At 44.7% G+C, this 20,169-nt stretch overlaps 1 protein-coding gene across 1 annotated transcript in view; it reads left to right on the top strand.

Moving 5' to 3' along the window:
• Positions 1–20,169, top strand: part of RHOJ (ras homolog family member J) — a 59,257-nt gene that overhangs the window by 30,253 nt on the left and 8,835 nt on the right. Inside the window, exons 2-4 of the mRNA XM_085315038.1 lie at positions 12,672–12,730; positions 18,250–18,414; positions 19,671–19,766. Coding sequence (XP_085171164.1) covers positions 12,672–12,730; positions 18,250–18,414; positions 19,671–19,766 — 320 coding nt within the window. The remainder of the gene's footprint in view (positions 1–12,671; positions 12,731–18,249; positions 18,415–19,670; positions 19,767–20,169) is intronic.

Raw genomic sequence — 20,169 nt, 5'->3', positions numbered from 1 at the left:
TGTCAACATTTTCCAATACACAGTACAGATTAAAGCTCCAGCAAGCAGTGGGGAATGTGCTGCTAAGCTCTCAGGAGGGCAATGCAAAACAGAAAAAACTGCCAGGCATTAGGTTGAAAACTGTCTTTCAGAATGGCTGCTTTAAGAGCTATATATTTCAGTAAATTATTAAGCAAATACAACCATAAGTAATGTTAGATGGAAGCTAAATAATATTTTTCCTGGATGGAAGAATAACTTGCAGAGAAGCCAAATTTCATATTGGCTAATATTTCAATCTTTAATTGAAGCATATGCTGCTATCCAGTATCTTGCTCACTTTATTCATTTCTCGTTTAAGTGAAAGGAGCAAAGACGTGCTATAAAAATAACAATTTGGTCATAAATTTCTGCTCTTCTGGAACTAAAATGACCACTGCTTTTTCAAATCAAAATATTTTAACTGCAATTTAAATAAAAATATAACATTGCTTACTTCAAAATTAGTTCACTTTTCTCCAACTGGAAGGCATTGTGACTGATATTGCTCCCAACCAAAAGCAATTCCTTTGAGCTCAGCAGAGCTGACGTTTGCTAGGTGGAAGAAAAGGTGAATGAAGCCTCATAAATCTTTTCAAGAGCAAATACAGCCTAAGTGGAGTTATAGCTAACAGGAAGTGCAAGATATTCCTGGAAATTCAGGCTACTTTGAAACATGTGATTTGATTCAAAAACAGCATTCAAGCATGGAACGATAAACAGAGAAACTAGATTCATTAATTTTAACCTAAAAATTAGAAGTTTAAAGAGCTTTGGTTCAAGCAGGACAACTGTCCAAATCCCTGTCTCTTGGAAAAACTATATGTTTCAGAATTAAGTTTCATTGCAAACATGGATGAAATGATAAAAATTAGAAAAGGTTCCTAAGGGCACACATAYGGCAAATGAATAAAYAAATAAATAAACGGAGCTGCTGGAAAGACTTAAGCGCTTCACTTCAAAACTTTCAAATCAAACAAGTTCATTTCACGCTTGTTTCAATGCGCTTGCAACAACCTGAAAAAATTTCACCCGATATTAAACCGCATTTTCACCATCACAAAAACACTTYATGGGAGCCAGATATTTGTGTTTTGCCACAGTCCCCATCCCGACTGCCTTTCCCGCTGCCCACCACGCCGCCGGCCAGCCGTGACCCACCACGGTGCCCCGCTGGGGTCCTGCTCTCCTCCGACGGGGCCCCTCCCAGGGCGWTATTCCCCCCGGTGCTGGAGTAACGATTCACAGCACGCATTGCAGTTACGGCAGGGAAACAGCTTTGCAGAAATCGGTTTAGGTCTTTTCACCAAAGGCAGATGTTCTGATTAAGGCCACTCATTTCACTTCATTTCTCCCAACCRGCACATCTCAACTCTTCTGTTCAAATCAACAGGTTGCCATGGAAACTTTTGATTTTGCAGAAATTGYATTTTCTAGCTTCTTGTCCAGTTCTATTTAGGAATTTGGCGTCTGTCTGTCCAAAGGGTAAAATCTGATGGCTGGGGCTCAAACAGATACTTTCTGCCTGTAAGTCCCGGGTTGGGCTGGAGCCAGCCTTGGCCTCTTGCTCGCCTGCAAGACCCAACTGGGGTTGAAATGGCTACCAAATAATCCCACAGAAGTGTGTGTGCTGGTCTGCTGACTAAGAAATAACCTTTTTTGGATCAGCAAGGCTTTGTCACACTTTCTTGTACCTTCTGCCTCACACRAGCGCAACCCTTTACACTTGGAAAAAGGTACGCATATCATATGCACAGGTTTGCTCATCTCACTCGCCTTTTCTGCCTTTCACACGCACACACACAGACACACGCAGGGTTAAGACCAGGCACTTCATCCATCTGGATTTTTTGCTTTTCCACCCTTACAGTTACTTCATTGTCTGTAGCAGCTGCCACACCAGAGAGGAGAGTGGAAGGCTTCTCAGTAGGACATAGAGAAATCATTAACAATATTTAAAACCTTCCTGGTACTGGAAAAAAAAAATCAGATTTTCTTATCAGAAGGTTTAAATATTTCCAAGCCATTTTTTTTTCTGTGTTTAACATTTCTGCTTCCTCACTTGAATGTTTTTAGATCTGCTGCCGGACAAAATGTTAGGCTAATCTCTGTAAGCTGYAGGGTAAATAGCAGCTAAGGTTTGGTAAAAGGTGTAAGGACAGGGGCCAGACTTCTGTTCCTGTGAAATGCAAAGTAACCTTTCTATTGAGTTTCTTGGGACCAGGAGCAGGCTCTTTCAGCCAATTCCTCATGGGGAAACATCCACTGGAAAGGCCAGCTTTGGGGTTAAACTTCAACAGGATAGGCTAGTGTTGGAAGGAGCCTCAGAAAGTTTTTTAATCTATCTCTTGTCTAAAAATCAGCTATGGAAGTACTGGAGTTCAGGCAAACCTAACTCTCCTGAACTCTCTCGGATACCTTAGCGTGGGTAAGACCTGAGACTCCTAGATTCATTCGATGTGCCAAACGTGCCCCTGCTCRGGAAGTTTACAGCCCAGAGGAGAAGATGCTGTTTTAAGCTGCTCTACTGTCACTTTGGAGCAATGCCCAAGGCCTCTTTCTTCTCGGTGAGCCTGTGAGCAGGTTCACCCTGCTCAAATGCTCGTGGCAGCATCTGGCTGACACACACACATCCCCCGAGGTACCCAGGGGGCTCRAACGCAGCACCTGAGCACACACCAGCCCATCACTAGCCACGTCCCRCATTAGCTATTGCAGCTCCCTCTGCGTAGGCTCGGCCAGCTTGACTAGTAGCTGAACGTAAGGAACAGGAAAGATGGGCTCTTTGCACAGAGCAGGCTGCTTCCTCTTTTACCTTCCTGCACTTTAATYGTATCTCCCTTCGTATCAGGCTGCTATGGAAAACACACACTCCCATCCCCTTTTGCGCACTTTGAAGCCAGATTTTTCTTCCTGACTTTGGCACCTGTTCTTTTTGTCACATATATTGGCAAACAGAGAACTCTTTTTTTTTTTCCCCCTCAAAGCACATTCAGCAATAGCAGGATGCACTGCAGGCTGTAGCATTAGCAAAGCATCTCTCCACCACCCTGATTCAGGCACAAATCCTGTGCCCTTTCTTGTCTGGCTTCTCTACCACAGTCACCAGTGCTGATTAATGAGGGGTGGACAACATCTGCCCAACAGGAATACTGAATTGCTGCACCTTCATCTGAAGATCCAGTCCTTTGTGAAAACAACCCGTCTACTATAGAGCAGATATTTTGTGCTTCTCCATTAGCATTCTCTGATCCTACTGCCGTTTAACCCAGACCAGTTAACGGCAGACCCAGACCAGGTAAGATCACCATAGAGTTTAGGGAGACACTGTAGCAGCTAATAGCCAGTGCTGTTAAGCAGCTTTGCCTCTCTAGAGCGCTTTCATGCTTTTTTTCAGGAGAAGAAAATCACTCCCTAAACCAATAGCACATGATAAGCACTGATTATTGGCAGAAATCTTTTGAATAGTAGTCTGAAAGGACTGACGGTCTAGATCAGTGTTCATCTTACACATCTTGACTGAAAAGGACTTCTTTGTACCCCTGGAGATCCTCTTCCTCTTGTTGCTCTTAACGCAGGATGCTGAAACTGTCCACAGAGAAAGGCACTCTCCCCTCCAACACACATCCGTTGTCACCCAGAGACCTCATCCTTGGTGAGGAGAAATGCAGAAATAGCATGAACTCGTGTGAACTCTGGCTCTGCTCCTCAAGCAGTGCAAGCAGAGAAGTAGTGGAGAGCTGCAGTGATTCCCCTCGACCACACAGCAAGCCTCGTCCTCCCACGCTCTGGACCCATTTTGTGAAGCACCCTGCATGTTGCCTGGAAATATTTCAGTGTGATTTGTTTCATTTTGCTATTAATATGCCATTTATTCTGATGCTGGGTGCCAAATCTCATGTCCCTTCAATAATAMGGTGCTTGATCTTACTTTAGAGATAGCTTTCCCCCAGTGCATAGTTGCAGTTAGAGGAATTACTTTTGCTTTACACAGACAGTAGGGAGGAGCTAGACAAACTCTCAAAGGCTCCCATTATTCCCACATTTTCTCCTCAGAGTAAAATCCACACTCCTTGCTCTACTTACTGTGCTCTTGACATCATTTTTATGAGACTCCAAATTCATAGAATTAGGTTGCAGCAAACAGTTGATTTAAAGAGTCTGGACTGACTYTATCTGTGTTAAAATAAAGCTAAAAATGCCATAACGTCTGGTCTTTTGCAGGTCAGTTAGCTGCATTGCTARTTAAAAATAAGATTATTCCAATTACCAGTTATTCTTTAATTACCTTAGAGTTCTACTGCCTTTGCTATTGACTTGAGTCATAATCCCAGCTCCAGAAAAAGTTATTCCTAGATACTGTGCTATGGTGATGGAAGCTTTAAAAATATTTATAAGAGCTAAGAATATAGATATAGATAATAATCCACATTCTCCCTTTCGTTTTTTGAATAGGCTTACACTATAGTCACAGCCAAAATGTTGTTCTTTTGCTCATCTCAGTGCCACAAACAATCACAAGAAATCTCAAGAACAGCAGTTCCCCTGCATCAAGGTTAAGAAGATACATAATACTCTTTGTTAATAAGGATCAATCATAGTATTTTTAATCTTCAGGTTCTACTCTTTGTTGTTAAGGATCAATCACAATATTTTTAATGTTCAGGTTCTACCTATTTATGCTACTGAATACTACATTTGTTCCTCCCTCYGACATTTGCTCTGATTTACTGGTATTACTTTCAGCAAAAAGTAATAAAACCCTCAATTAGAGTATCACTGAAACAAGCACATCAGAGTCAATTTGCCTGCAAATTTAGAGCATTTATCTACACAGTTATTATCAGATTTTTAACTCCAGAGCAGAAACGCCTTCCGTGGGGTTGGCTGGTGGTGCACAGTGAGCTGAACTCTTCAGGAAGCACCTCCCAGCCTGCTTCAATGCGCAGTCCAAGATCTAAGGCGGAATGAAATCTAACAAAACACTCTTTTAGACACAATGTCAATTGTTCCTCAATTCCCCAAGTGCTATAATCATGTTAGCCTTTTCTATTGAACACAGCTTTGCACAGTGCTCGAGTCCCAAGAGCTCCCTGAAGACTGTATTACTGGAGGAACTGGGCATAGCTCTCCTTGCAGAGACCCCCAAGTTCCTGAGAGTCCACTCTCAGAGAGGCTGAGTTTGCTCAAGGATTGATTAGCACAGCAGTAACTCACTGAGATGCTGGGGAAATCCTCCAGTGCTGATTTTACAAACAATGAGGTCAATGATTCCAATAAATCAACTTCATTCATGCTGTCTATAAATAAGTAAGCAATGTCTCAGACTGGGAAGAAGCTGGCTCAYGCTTCAGTGATGTGCTTGTTCTAAAAGCTTTGGGAATTTCCATTCTCTTTCATTCATTTCTGGACTAGATTCACTCTGCTTGATCTTCTTAACCCATCTCCACTGCTTGTGTGTTCTTTGTCATGTAAGTTGGCCAACACCGAAGCCTGTCTTCTCAATGCACTTTGAAAGATTTACAGCACTTCATATCAGCTGTTTGAAATAAAAATGATTGGTGGACTGGTATGTCTTTTTAGCTGTCTCTGCACAGCAAATATCTAGCTATAGAGAGCTGTGGGCAAGTTATGAAWCTATGGCCTAATTCCTCTCAGATGCTAAAAAACACATAGTACAAGCCATAAATCTGCCTGTGGGACCACACTGTCTAGATGAATTCATTTCTATTGCAGAAGAGGACAATAGAGCTGTCAATGGTGCTGGCCTGCTTTCCTAACACAGTTGTAGGCAAGTTGGGGCTGGACATTTCCTCATTAACTCTGCTGGAATTCTCAAACTCTTAAGAATGGTTCAGGACGAGGGCGAGTGCTCCCCATCACGTTCCTCCTGGTGCCCATCTCTTTGCTCTTACATAATAGTGAGGGAGCTGAGTGAAGTAAGAGTCCAAGTAGAAGGGCAAACCTTGGAAGCAGTGGAGAGAGAGCCTGGAAGGGAAACTTTAAAGAGCTTTTGGATAGTGCCTCTCAGAAACTTTCAGAAATATCTGAAGCCTCCTGCTGAAAATGCTTGTCTCTGAGTAGTCTATCTCAGACTTCCTAAAATCTTTAGCATCGACTTCCACGCCACGAGAAGGCAGTGGCAGGGTGGCTATTTGCCTTGCTCTTTGTGAGTCTTCAGGGGGCATCTGAGTTACCAKGCAATCGTTGCAACCATGGGAGTTTAAAAGAACATAAACAAAAGGCTGACAAACACAAAAAAATGAGATTCTCATAAAAATGATTTAACTCTGGCCTTAAGAAAAGCAGAGTACTGCAAGATTCATTAAATAATGAGAATAATCAGAACCAATGCGAGCTTTAGAACAGTAGCTGAGGAATAACAGGTAGAATTAGAAAAGTTGTGTTACCTCTGGCTAGATCGTCAGTGAAACCATTGCTGGACCATATTGTCTAGTCCTAGTGACTGCTGTAAAAAGAATTTGGAAAGCAGCTACAAGAACGATACAAGAACAAGAAAATATGCCTTGTAGGAAGACACTAGATAAGCTATTTAGAGCAGAATAAATGATGCTATGAATCCTATCTGGCTTTAAATCACTAAATGTCTGTGGCCTAAAGACAAAGCAGCAAATTTCTCACTACCTCGTTAGACCAAGAGCTGCACTGAGTGAAATCAGCTGAATCCTGGCCCCGGAGGCCTCTCTCTGCTTCCACCTCAGGAAGYAGACTGTAAATGTTTTTCAGATATTGTAAATATCAGATGGGCAAAAGTATTTGCTCAGCAGAACATAGATCTCATCCACTGATGAGGTGATAGAAAATGATAAGATTTACTCAGAGCTCTTCTAGACCTCCTCTAGAAAAATGCTACGAAGCCCTGCACACATTGGTGGGCGGTGATTACAGGAATAATTAAAGAAGGCAGTTAGTACAATTTGCATGCAAAGTGCTGTGCGTAGGCCAACTTTAGGACAAAACAGCAAGCTTTCGATTTTCCTTTCAGAAGGAATATAGTTAAGCTGCAGGACAAGACTGAGGAAGAAAGTCAATTCTTCCATAATCAAATTTTGTTTGTCGTGACGGAGGGAATCAGGGAACATGTAGCAGTAAAGAGTAATCTGTGCCTGAGYCACAGGCAATTGCAGACTACGGGGGCAGAGCAGCCCTGGGAGAGCAGGGGTCTAACAGCACCGCTTTCCACTGCCCTGGTTTGCGGTCACATCGTGTTTTAGACCTGCACTCCGTCAACGCAAACAGAGTATGTCTACAGGAAAAAAGCTACAGAGGCAGGCAGGGAGAATAGTCTTGTAGTCTGCAGAGCTCAGCTGAGCTGGTTGTCATACCTAGCCTGAACGATGTAGACAGGCCATTCAGGTCTTTCTTACTTTTTCTTTTTTTTTTCCTGACTAGCTTCCTTTGGTGGGTGCCAGACTGTAGGTTCCTTAGGGCTTTAATTTATAGACTTCCTGAGCATTCCCAGCTTCAGCTGCAGCTGTGTAACGTCTCTGCAAGACAGGTCCGTGGCAGCTAAAACGAGATTCCCCAGACACTGACCCAATCAAAACSAGAGCAGCATGTGAGAGGCTAATCCCTGGCAGCCCTATGCCTGTTTTCCTCACCTGCAACAGCTAAAGATATTTCCTTGCAAGGATTTGACACAAATCAGTTCATGAACGCACTTGAAGCACCTAAAAGGCAGAAGATGCTGCAAAAATGCACTACTCATAATTAATTTGTATTCTCAGTTGCGCTGCTGTTTACTGAAGCCAGGGGCATGGAGTCTCAGYGGTTACTTAGTGCCTGACTCCTATCAGATCTAAAGGGAAGTAGAGACCTAAATGCCTCTTGATGTATGACTAGGTTTCAGTCCCCACTTACAGTATAACAGGGTTCCTCACATTTCAGCCACAGAGACTCGCGTTTAGCAGTTATGTCGTATGAAAAGAGTAAGACTTATAAACAGGATTTTTTAAATCAATTTTCTTCAAACAAGCTCCTACAAGAGCACTGCTGTCCTGCCTGGGGTGAGTCCCAGAGAGCAGCAGAATGTGAACAGGAGGAAGCTTCCCCATTCTCCAAATGCTTTCACAAAACAGCATTCAAGAAGGAAGGAAAATGTTACCCAGCAAGCAAACATCTCGACAGTACCCCTGGGGATGTCAGATGCTGGAGAACACACCGCATTCAGTGCATCGATAACTTCACAGAGATCRCTCAGAAAGGCATCGGAGGAAGGAACAGAGGGCACTGAAACATCCTGACATTTGCTGCAATCCACAGATGATGCACTTGCTCTTGAGGAAAACAGTTTGGACTCAAGTCACGTCTGGCGAAGATGATTATTTCCTCATTCAGAGGAGGAGTAAAACCCCCTGGGGAAATCACTGGCTGGTCTCCCTTTCTGAAGAGTTCAACTTACACCCAAATTCTATCCTGAAGGAAGCATGAAAAAAAACACACACAAAAAAGCCCTTAATTGCAGGTGGAGACTATTCTTTATGTAAATGAATGCCTTGACAAAAATTCTGGAAGGAACTTAGAGGGGAAGTTGGGAACGAACAATTCTGACATAGCTGAAATGTCTCAGTTTTACAGGCTGAGGTCACATGCGTATTTAGGGCGTATTGGCAAGGACAAAAGGGTGTCAACTTCTTCCTATACTAAGAGATCTGAGAAGTTGGAGTTTTAGTTCTCACCTCCTTGGGAATTTCTCCGGTCCCTTTGGCAGGTCTGTGTCACTCCTTTCCCTGAAGTTGTTCCACTGTTGTCTGGGACAGCTCATCAGTTCATGGAGGAGGAGGGCAGAGGAGACAGAAGCCAGGTGGTCACCTTCACAGTCCTTTGGTTCTGCAAGCACTTCTCCACAAACATGGAAAAATTTCCTGAGATACCAAACATCTTAGTTTGGTATCACACCAGCCACTTCCATGTTGCTTTGTGCTAATAATCAACAGCCAGTAAATAGCAATAGTTGCAGATGAGTGCAGARGTGTCAACCGCGACACAAGGACAGTTCATTTGTAAGTTATTGCTCCAAGACTGCTCATAAAGCAAGGATTCACAAAAGCCTGTAAATGTACCTGTGTTACACCCAGTGATGGCAAAGGAAATTCTTGTTGGCTTTTGGTAGACTTGGCCACTGAGAGAAGAGAAGATAGTAACAGAGTGAGCAAAAGTAGATGGAGAAAAAGCCAAAAGTGAAGCCTGCAAATCTAGCAGAACAATCTCAGCTCATAAATACGACCTACCAAGTGGATAAACTGAACAGGTTTCTGCCTGGCAGAGGTAAACTGGTAAACTTCCTAGTACAAATACACTATGACATATTCACAGGCAAGAGCCATTTATTTTGACATCTGGTTTGCTTGCATGAAAATGTGGTGGAAACTTCAGGACTAATACACTAACCTAGACATCATTGTTACAAGCACCATCAGTTATTTGAACTGTCGGTGTGGGTCATTTTGTCCCCTCTATATTCAGAGCCAGGAATCCAAATGCTACAGTTTGCGTGTAGCCAGAGTTATGCCAGCAAAATAGTTTTCTGGGGGTGATAGTAGTAAGCTGTAGAGAAGTGATATGTGCAGCCAGGGTAAAATAGATGATGAGATATATTAGCACAATCAACAAAAAGAAAAAAAATTCAAAGCTTGATGGGGAAAAGAAGAGAACAAAGAAAGAGAAAGGGTTGGTGCTGCACAGAAGTTCATTGCAGAACCAGTGGGAGACAGGGTGCTGCGCTATTGCGATGGGCAAGCTGTGTAGATTTGGAGTGTATTTTTCAAAAACCTCTTGCATTTCCTAGCCCATAAGTATGCAGAGAATAATGCTGGAAAACCACTGGCCTTTTTATCCTGCCTTGGTATTTGCTGCAGATCACCTTGAGCCAAACCGAGCTGTACAAACTGTCAATATAACTGTTCAGTGTGGTTCCAAAGACCTACTGTGAAATATTTACCGTGACTTCATGGACCACAGAACACGGATAATAGTTTAGGAACCGTTACGGCATACCCTGCAGGCAGAGCGTGCCTRAAATAGACTGGACTTCTATCCAGACGGCTTATCTCCAAGCCCTATTAACTATTGGAACAAGGCAGTAATTTGTATCTGTACCAGGGCTTTTTGCCAGTGCAGCTCTGTCAGTCAGATGCCACCACGAGATGCCAGCAAAACTTTACAGTGGAATCCTGAGTCTGAATAGAAGAAATTTCAGTGTAACTTTTAACACTGAAGATCTGACCTGACTTTCTGCAAGCAGAACCAAGCTCAGTCTGCCTGTGCTCAGGGTCAGCCAGCATGAGAGAGGAAGCTGGATAGTTGTGGCAGTACTGAAATATGGCAAATGCCTTTTCATATTCATCTGGCACGTTACATCATCAGCGACTCCATGTGCCACACAGTTACCATGCAAGCATCCTGCTTTGGAGGTGTCTGCACCGGTCTGCCGGCTCCATACAAGAACTTACAGCTTCATTGATGCTCACCTGCAGCCAGTTTGGTACAGTCCCAAACTCCACCTCAGCCAGCTAAGCACTGGATAGATGACATAGAGCAGCTGGAAAATTGCCTTCAGCTGAAGGATATATTGTCCCACAGTTGGTCCTTGCATAGAGTAAATCAGCATAAAGGGTTTGGCTCCTGTACCTCTTCAGGTAGGGGCAGATTGAAGGCTTGCCAGAGTTAGCAACGGGGAAAAAAAAAATCCCCACATCAACATTAGAGGTAACCAGGGCAGTACCATGAATGGCCCACAGACTTAGAAGGGAGCTAAGAAAGGCAAGCCTACTGTCAGCAGACTTAGGTTTGCTTCACACGGTTCATGCCTCCACTGGGAAATTTTTCAGATTCTATACGTACACCACAAGAAGTTGAAAACCAGCACGCTGAGGAGGCTTACTTCAAGTTAGTTCAAGTCAGGAGTCTGGGCCTGGTTTAAGGAATGAGATGAGGCCTCTGTCTGGTCTCCTGTCTGCATTTGTACCCACTTCCCCCTCCCCCCCCTCCAAGTAACCTGTTCCATAGGTTTTTCCACTCACGGGCCTCAAGCATTTGTTCTACCTCCATGCTCAAGAGCTACTCCCTTTTCAAGCTCCTACAGGAGCAACACTGCATGAGAGTTACCTCCTGAGTTTAGAAACAGGAGGAGGGCTCTCGGTCACCTTTCCCATCACCTCTTTCCTTTGCACCTCACTTGTCCYGGAGGCAAGACAGCCCTGACAGCCATGTGAGCAGAGCCTGTCTTGTTCATTACAAGTAAGTCTGCTCCTCATTGAGTCTTTCAGGATCCTGTTCTGGTTATACACTAGCAAAATTGCCAGACTGCTTTGCAAGCTCATAAAGCTGCTGAGCAATCAACCTGTCCAACCACACTGACAGAGACTTTAAGACATTTCAAACAAGACTTAGTTCCCCAGCATAACATCCCATTACTTTCTATAGCCTGGTAGGTGTTTTTCTTCTACAAATGTGTTATCGCTTAAAAAAACATCAGTGAGAACCTATGTGATGTTTTCAAGCCTCCTATTTGCCAAAAGTAATGTTAATCTTTACCAGCCCTCATTAATTGTGGGTTGTGATCTATCAAGAGATGTCAGTCTTAGCCTGCTCCCAGCCACAACACTGTGTTCATGTAAACCATTTGCTTGTGCACTTTAAAACAAATCATAGCCCCTCTGCTCTGAGAATACCATTATTCTGAGTAGCTTTCCCAGTGAACGTTTAAAATCTTCCCATTGAGTGATGGGTGGAACTGGAGTCCCTCCTCTTCTTTCCAGTTGAGTAGGAATGATTTAAGCAGATTAACTGGTCAACAAAATGCCATTAACACAGATCATATCCTTGATAAGATAAGATTACACTGATTACAGAGATCAGCTAATAAAGGGGTTCATCCAAAGGCAACGAGAACATTTTCTTCCATGCCAGTTGGCTCAAAATGAATCTCAAAGTGGCTTATACTAAAGCAGTAATTGTGCTGAGCACGATCGATAAATTAAGCTATGACCTTCTTTCACCTGCAGCAGAATCTGGTCAACATCCCAGCACATGCTGGCATGCTCCTCTTCCTCCCCATCCCTCTAAGCACCCACCATGCAGAACCATACTGTTTTGTCTGCAATTACAAGACACCACACTCGTAAAGGACAAATTGCCTGGGAGGCAACGCAGCTYCACTGAGACCCATCAAACACCACCCACTTCCTAGTGCTTCATCACCCAGAACAAATAAAATAATAAAAAGTGAGTGAATAAAGACTAGAGATACCCCAGCATGCACAGCAGGGAGGCAGAAAGTGTTTGCCTGGGATTTCTAGCACCTAGTGGATGTCAGCTGGTGGCTGCATAGACATAGGCAAAAGTCCTTCGGTCTGGATGTTTGAGYAGCAGCAATTTGTGCAGTTCATCTGACTTGGCCGTCTGTTAAGAAATAAGAGCTTGGCATAAAACATTTGCTCTTSTTGTGACTTTGGGTTGCTTTCATTTGGGTTTGAATCTATCGGCTCGGTTTAGGATGCGCGCTATGAGACACGCGCCAACCTGTCTAGCACAARGGCGCATTGGCATTTGAAGACTGAGAAGTATAAAAATGAACCCACTGGTTTGTGCTTGCCTCTCATAAACAGCATCTCTCTGTTTCTCTCTTGCAGTAACTGTGACTGTGGGAGGACAACAGCACTTGCTGGGACTTTACGACACTGCAGGGCAGGTAAATTATTGTAAAACATTTATAAATTTCCTTTCCCCCAGTTTTGTTTGTTAGYAGCATATACTGGGTTTGTTTTTGCTGTTTTTACAAAAGCTAACAATCATTTGTGAGTTTTTATCGTCGTAGAATGGTAAGGTTGGAAGGGACCTCTGGAGATYATCCAGTCCAACCCTCAGCGTAGCCCATACAGGGCGGGGGTGGAGGAGGGGGGTGCAACTTTGGCATTAGCAGCACCACACTAACCAGCTGAGCTAAACCTGAGTTGTTAYGCTTCAGCTGCTGACCTCCCACCTTCTGCTTTTTGATTTTTAGATAGAAACTTCATTCTGGTTCAGCAGTAAGGAACACACACACACATACATACCACTGNAAAAAAAAAAAAAAAAAAAAGCCTAGTTAGCCTGTTCTGTATTGATCCATCCAACTCCTATTGCAGGTAAAAAGCCAGTGTTTTCTTACAGTTACCACATGGTGGCATTGGAGGTACAGAGAAGAATTCCTGATTCCAAGGCCAAAAAACTAATGTAATATAGCACCAGGCTATCAGTCAACAGCTATTGACTTTTTAAGTAGTAACCGTGACAGATTGGCATCCATCTCAGCCTCCCCCTGCCGGGACAAGAACGTCGATTCAGGAGCGTCTACCCCTGACACTTACTTATATAGCACAATTTATAAGGCTTTTACCGTTTCCACTATCCACAAGCTGATACAGTGCGGTACTAGTAGCAGTTTGCAGAAGAGGCCTGGTCCGTGGGCTGCCAAGAGCAGAGGGAACAGGGTCCCAGGTCCTTCCCAGCTGACGAGGTTTGGAGTAGGAGAGGAAAGCAGTTTTGGGAGCCTGCTTCACCCTCCTGGGACTGAGCCTCTGGTGCCAGGCTTTACTCTCAGGAGCACTCTTTCTTCTACAACACTCTGCTATACCGTGCATGAGCAATGCAGGAGGAAACTCTACGGTCTGCAGAAGGCTGTTTGTTATTGGATATACTTTGCAGCAGGGTGCAGAGAGGTCAAAAATTGCACCAGGACAGACCGCCACTTAAAGCAAAGCTTGCACTCACCAGGACTGGGGCCTTCATGCTTTGGGTTTTGCTTTTATTGCTATCACCTATCTGTAGGCAGCAGTGGTTACTTCGTAGCTAGTTTGGTATCAGTCACAGTCCACCTATGTTTTCTATTTACATGTCCCCAGGAGGTGATCTAAAACTGGCCCCAAAATATGACCCAAGTACTTGTCCTGCATGGGTAATTCAAGAAGGTGCATGTTCAGTTACCTACCCTGTGCGTGCAGACAACAGGTTACACACAGAGCTCAAMGTGTGCTTGCATCTGCCACAATTCATCAGGAGTGCAGCCTTTGCAAATGAAACTAGAGTTACATTCAGTTCACTGTCAGATTTTACCCAGGGCCTTAATATTTTAACCTATTTTGTATGGCTGATGGTTCCACCTGTCACCCCTTCCCTCTGCAACGCATCCTCCTAAGCCAAAAGAAACATAAATCTGTTTCTCTGACAAGTTTCACTCCTGCCTCTGCTCCTTAGCAATCGTTTTGTCATCTCCTGCCTCAAATTAGCTAAGGCACCACCTGCCTTTGAGTGACATTCCTAACTCATCAGGAGCATTTTCATCTCAGACCTCAGTCCAGAGGACATGGCCACCTAGGCAAAAGTCAGTGCATGAATCACCCCTTGACGAATAGCTTGTATCTCCATGGAGTCTGCAAGGATGATTCTTCCCACATGCTCAGGCTACAGTGACAGATCATCTGGGTTGTTTCCTCCCTCCTTGTGCTTGCGTTACGTGGCTTTCCAAAGACATCGATGTGAAGTCATAGCCAAAAATAGCACTTGACATTACTATGCTATAAAACATATGCTAATGAAAGAACAACTGGAAAAATGCACTCCTGCAGCAGGACCCTCCRTCAGCCTGAAGGGAGAGCTGGCAGAGGCCCCAGACCTGGGGTATCTGGTTTTCTGCATCCCTGGCACAAACAGTCCTAGGAGGTTGGAAAAAAGAAGAAGAAAAAAAAAAAAACTTTTTTCCCCTCAAGCTAGGCTCAGGTGCAGAGTGCTTTAAAGGGCTGACATGGCAGGGAACGGAGGGGCGCAGGCAAGAGATCAGCAGCAACTTAACGAAAACAAGTTCTGCTGCACTTTCTGTGCCCAGCACTACCAGGCCGCCAGCAGCRGGAGAGCGTGAGGGAGCGACGCCAGGAGGTCCCCAGGTGAGGTGTCCCCACCACTGCTAGTTGCAGGAGCTTGACTCTGCCAGTATTCCCACTCCAAACCAACAATTGGATGGCACCACTGGGAAGCCTTGCGTTCCCCAAAGAACAAGTAGCAAAGGGGGAGCACGAGGCAGGGAAACAAATTGCTCAAAGTCACCAAAACAGGCAGGGGCTTAGCTGAATGAAGACCCTTTATCACTCTGCAGACTCAGATTTCAGGCTGTCACTCCAGCGAGGRGAAGGAGAAGGGTTGTAAAATACCATATGATGAGTCCTTACCCTGTGGGTGGCAAGGACTACGGGGACCTGTGTCTGTGCACATGAGGGGCACCCCTGTCCCGCAGACACYGCAGGCTCTGGCAGTAGAGTGATGCCCACCAAAGATTTCTGAGATCTGCAATCAGCTCCCCCAAAAGCATTTAGTTTGACACGCCAATTAATGATCAGCTAAAGCCCAGGCACGTGAGAACTCACATCCCTTCCAAAACATGTCATTAGTTAGTACCTCTGGATACACCTGCAACGACTCATGCAAATAGGACCCACGCAAATGTCCAGTCCCTTTTTTCGCTATTCATTTGCTCAACTTCAACAACTGTCTCTGAATGAGAAATGATCCCTACGTGTCATATCTCATCAGACCCCRGGTTTCTTCTGGGTCTTCTGCTGGAGTAGAGGGGAGCAGATACGAAGAAGGATGGGATCCTCATCTGATGTCATCGGAAGCTCCTGCCAGCCCACGGAGTCAAAGATGGTTCAGGAGCCCTAGATCTGCTCTTGGGCTTGGCAGTGGTGCCACGCCGGCGCGAGCGGCAGGGCGCCCCGGCAGGCGCCTCGAGCTCCCCGGTGCAGCTGTCCCTCCGCATTGCTTGTACAACGCTCCRTGCCGCTCGCACCAAACGGGAACCCTCCTCCCCGTGAAGGATCCGCTAGGAACGCCGAAGTAACRGGCAAAATGAAACCACACGAGCGCTTCGGCAAGTAGCCGTCGCCGCCAGGCAGAGCGGTGCTCGTGGCGCTGAGTTTGTAATTTTAACTACCTCTCTACACGGGCATGTCTGAAATATGGAAACTGGATATATTTAGCCAATTGCTTTCTAAAAATCCCAACTAACAATTCCTCGAGGGTCTGCTGCCACCACGTGGCTGTTTCAGGAGGCTGATTTGTGCCAAAAACGGAGAGAAAATCCCAAGCTCCTAGAAGCAGCCCATGCTGAGTGTGGCATAAACATATTTAATCTCAGAGAAGTCATCAGTTTTGGCATTCTAGGTTTCCACAACCAGGAAAGCTAAGGCCAGACCTCTCTCGCCCACAGCATCCACATAAAACTTCACTGTCAATATAATGCAATCATTCCTTCATCCCATCATCTCGACTCCGTTACTGAATTCCCCCCATGCACCGAGCTATATTGGTGTACATGTCGAGGGAAAATCCTCACTGAAGGACAGAGGTCCCAGACGAAGCKTTCCCAAATGAAATTGCCCCAGATGAAACACTGCACCTTATCCCTAGCGCTAGKTCAAAGAGAGAATGACTTTTAATTAAACCTGGCCAGAAAAGTAGCATCAAATAAACCGTGCAGAGCTAACTGGGAAATATGCAGTAAGTGTTGCAAACTGCTGTAGTTCTGGGGTTGGAGGCAGTAACTGGGACTATATTCTTCCTGCGGAYGTGAATTTGGGACAATGGACATTCAGTTAGACAAAACAAAACATTTTGTTTGTGTTTTAGGATATTTCTTAAACCTTTTTTTTTCTTAAATGAGACAGAGCTAAATTTGGTCTCAAACTTCCTTTGGGAACAACAAAAATCCAGCTTTTTTTGTTTAGAAAAGGTTGGAGTGGAATGTTTTAACATAATTCACTATTATTTTCCAGAAACTAGTATCTACGCAGAAGTAGTTTGGGGTCACCTTAAAATTGCGTACTTCGGTGAATGAAAACCTTTAAAAAAAAAAAGAAAAAGAAAAAGAAAAAAAAATCCCACCTTTGCCTAACTCAGCTGTTAGTAATTAAGCCCTCACATTTGTTGACTCAGCCAAAGGAAGACAGAAGGGATCCACTCAAGACACACCGTAAAACAGTCCTGCACCAGTTTCTCCTTCAGGGCAGACAGCAGTTTTCATTACTTCTGCCCCTTGACATGGCTTTTCTCTATCTCAGACAAGTGTTTTCAAATCTGGGCAACAGTCTGTCTCTTTTTTTCTTTCCCTAGTGAGTTATTCACTATTTCATTATCAGCAAAGCAAAATTGCACCAGTAGAAGTTTCTGACTGTTATAACCAACATTGATGGCACTGCTGAGATTTTAGAGGCTTGTCTGGAGTGCAGAACCTCTAAGCTGAAGACCTGGGTCTTAGTCAAGTTTGACAGCAAGCTGAATTATGATTTCCCACCCTCCAGCTTTGTGCTTTCCTCTTTTTTAATTCTAGACTTCTCAAAACAGAGCACTCAAAACAGGTGTACCCCCACTAGAAGTAGATGTTTTGTTGCACTGAAATTTTCTGACAGGCAGAAAAAAGTTTGAACAGAAAATTACCAGCCAGCTACAGCTCCACGTGCTCTCGCTGGAGGCCAGTCTATCCATTTCACGCAGCTTGCAAAACCCCTGATGGTTCTCCCAATCTCCAGCCTGAAAAGCGACCCAAATCCTTGCTTGAAACTCAGTGATCGATGCCAGCTCACTGCACGGCACGGCTGCACTTTGAGCTGCTTGAAAATTCGCCCTCTTCGCAAGTACCGTGAGAAGACGTTGCTCTTCACCAGACTAGGGCCTGTGGAAGCACTAAGCTGCTGCAAGTGCTTTACTCAGCCAGCACAGGTGGGATTTGATCTACTTTGTGCTTTCAGGGCACAAACGTCCTATGCTGGTTGGCACATTGCTGAATACTGCATCCAACTGTGCTGGCACCCAACAGCCCAGAGCCCCACATGGGTTGTGTACGGCCCTGGCTGTAACACCTACTGGGGAGCAGAAGACCCCTAATATTAACAGAAAAGCCCCTAGAGGTGCATGCCATCTGCAAATATGAGARTCAAACACTATTTCCTAGGACACTATCACATTGCCCGACAGCCRAGGCATGCACTCACAACCTCAAGATTGATTTTCACAGAAATGCCGTTTTTATTATACCACCAGTGATGGTACCACCACAAACAGCACCCTGACCACACACACAGATCAAACGTGCCCTTTAGCTTTCTCCGTGGAGAGCTGCCGCGATGCCCGCTCCGCAGTTTTCCTTCATACGGTAACGCACTTGCCTTCTCTCTCTGGCAGGAGGACTACAACCAGCTGAGACCCCTGTCTTACCCCAACACAGACGTGTTCCTGATCTGCTTCTCGGTGGTGAACCCTGCCTCCTACCACAACGTCCAGGAGGAGTGGGTTCCCGAGCTGAAAGTCTGCATGCCAAACGTGCCTTACGTCCTCATAGGAACACAGGTATCGGTCCTGGGGAGCAGCTGTTCTACTTCTTATGCAAAATTCAGCCGGGCTTGACAATTAGAGGAAAGCTCAGGGACTGTGAATGGAAACCATCTTGCAGATGTCCCACCATGCATGTCACCATTGACAAAACCGATCCCCATTTCTATACCCAAGTGTGTACACTAATATGGTATCAAGCCACAAATACRCATAGGGAGAAAAGATTTCTGACAGGCCTTTAGTAGAGAAAAATATATATATATATGAGTGTGTGTTTGTGTGTACATATATATGTATGTATGTATATACTGAAGTCTGTGGCTAGAAGCAGAAGCTAAACCTCAAGTTTTAAGAGCAAGAATAATTAACCGCTCCAATGACTTACTTAGAGACATGGGAAGGAAACAGCCTCCCTTGTTCTTTACATCTACGCTGCAGGTACKGAGTCACCATCCTGCTGTTCTATATTAGACTAAATAATCAAAACATTTTATTTTGGCCATAAAATCTATGAATCAATCAATCAAGAATACTTTAAACAAGGGTTTGCTTCCAAGAAGGAGAGTGGCCAGAGACTTCGAAAACTATGGATACTGCAGTCTGGAAAATGTCTGAACACCGGACTGTAACCTAAGCCAAGTCAGGGAAAGAGATCAAATCCTGGTCAAAACCAGGATCTTCATATAGGAAAATCTAGTCATTCAAACACCAGTTTTGTTTTCCACACTGGAATAATGTAAAACATCCATTTAAAAATATTATTCTTTGGAACACACACTCTGAAAATGGATGGGTTCGAAATGCCAGAATGTTTCACTTTGATATTTTCCATGGAAATAAAAGATTTTGTTTCAAGCCAGTCAGCCCCTGAGCTGCATGTGTCTGGTCTGTCGCAGTATTTTATGTCTGATGCAGTGCAGGATCCCAGCAGCCTCCTTTCCACTGTGGCTCGGGCTTTTACAGACGCTTTCCAAGATGGCATTGCACAAGTCACTGAAGAGCAGCATGATGCTGTGTCTTTACTGTGCTGCAGCTATCTGAGCTGTGCCCTCTAGAGAGGCCAATAACCAGTCAAGTAGAACTAATACATGTTAAATAGAAAATACAAAGAAGGACAACACATGTGCCCTTCATTTCTGAAGTACCGTCTGAGCTCAGAAGGGCAGACGTGTCCTTATGCCAGGAGACTGTGGGTTGCAAAGCTACGAATACCTGTTTCAAGTGCTAGGTTAAGGTGGTACTGAGCACAAGGTCTGTGTATTTTCCACTAGATTGATCTTCGTGATGATCCCAAAACCTTGGCTCGGCTACTTTACATGAAGGAGAAACCACTCACTTATGAGCACGGAGTGAAGCTAGCTAAAGAGGTAACATCTTTCTTCTGGGGTCTTGTGAGGCTGGTTCATCACAGATTTCCATTGGGTTGGTTTTGTTGACAGTGGACTCCTCCAGGGCTCCTTGCTGGGTCCCAGCCAGAGGCTAACACCTGCATTCAGACTCGCTGGATCTAGACACAGACTGCATCTCCTGAGCCTGCAGCTTTGCCGCAGTACCCAGTCGAGCTATAGGCAAAGCAGCGAGGTGCTGGGGACAGCAGTTTGCAAGGGGGCAGCAAAATATATTTCATTGCCCACTTTACCTTGGCCAAAGCCCTGGAAAGTTCAACCAAAGGGGGAGGCAGGGAGCACAGAGAAAGAAGTGTTGACCTGCACCAGCACAGGCAGCCACGGCCACGCATCCTAGCTCTTAAAAGCTGTCTTCTGGGCACCT

This window comes from Rhea americana, unplaced genomic scaffold (genome assembly GCF_003343005.1).
Source record: "Rhea americana isolate MKP2758 unplaced genomic scaffold, rheAme1 scaffold_42, whole genome shotgun sequence".
Lineage (NCBI taxonomy): Eukaryota > Metazoa > Chordata > Aves > Rheiformes > Rheidae > Rhea > Rhea americana.
Note: the sequence above shows the minus strand (reverse complement) of the source record. Positions and strands in the feature narration are given on the sequence as shown.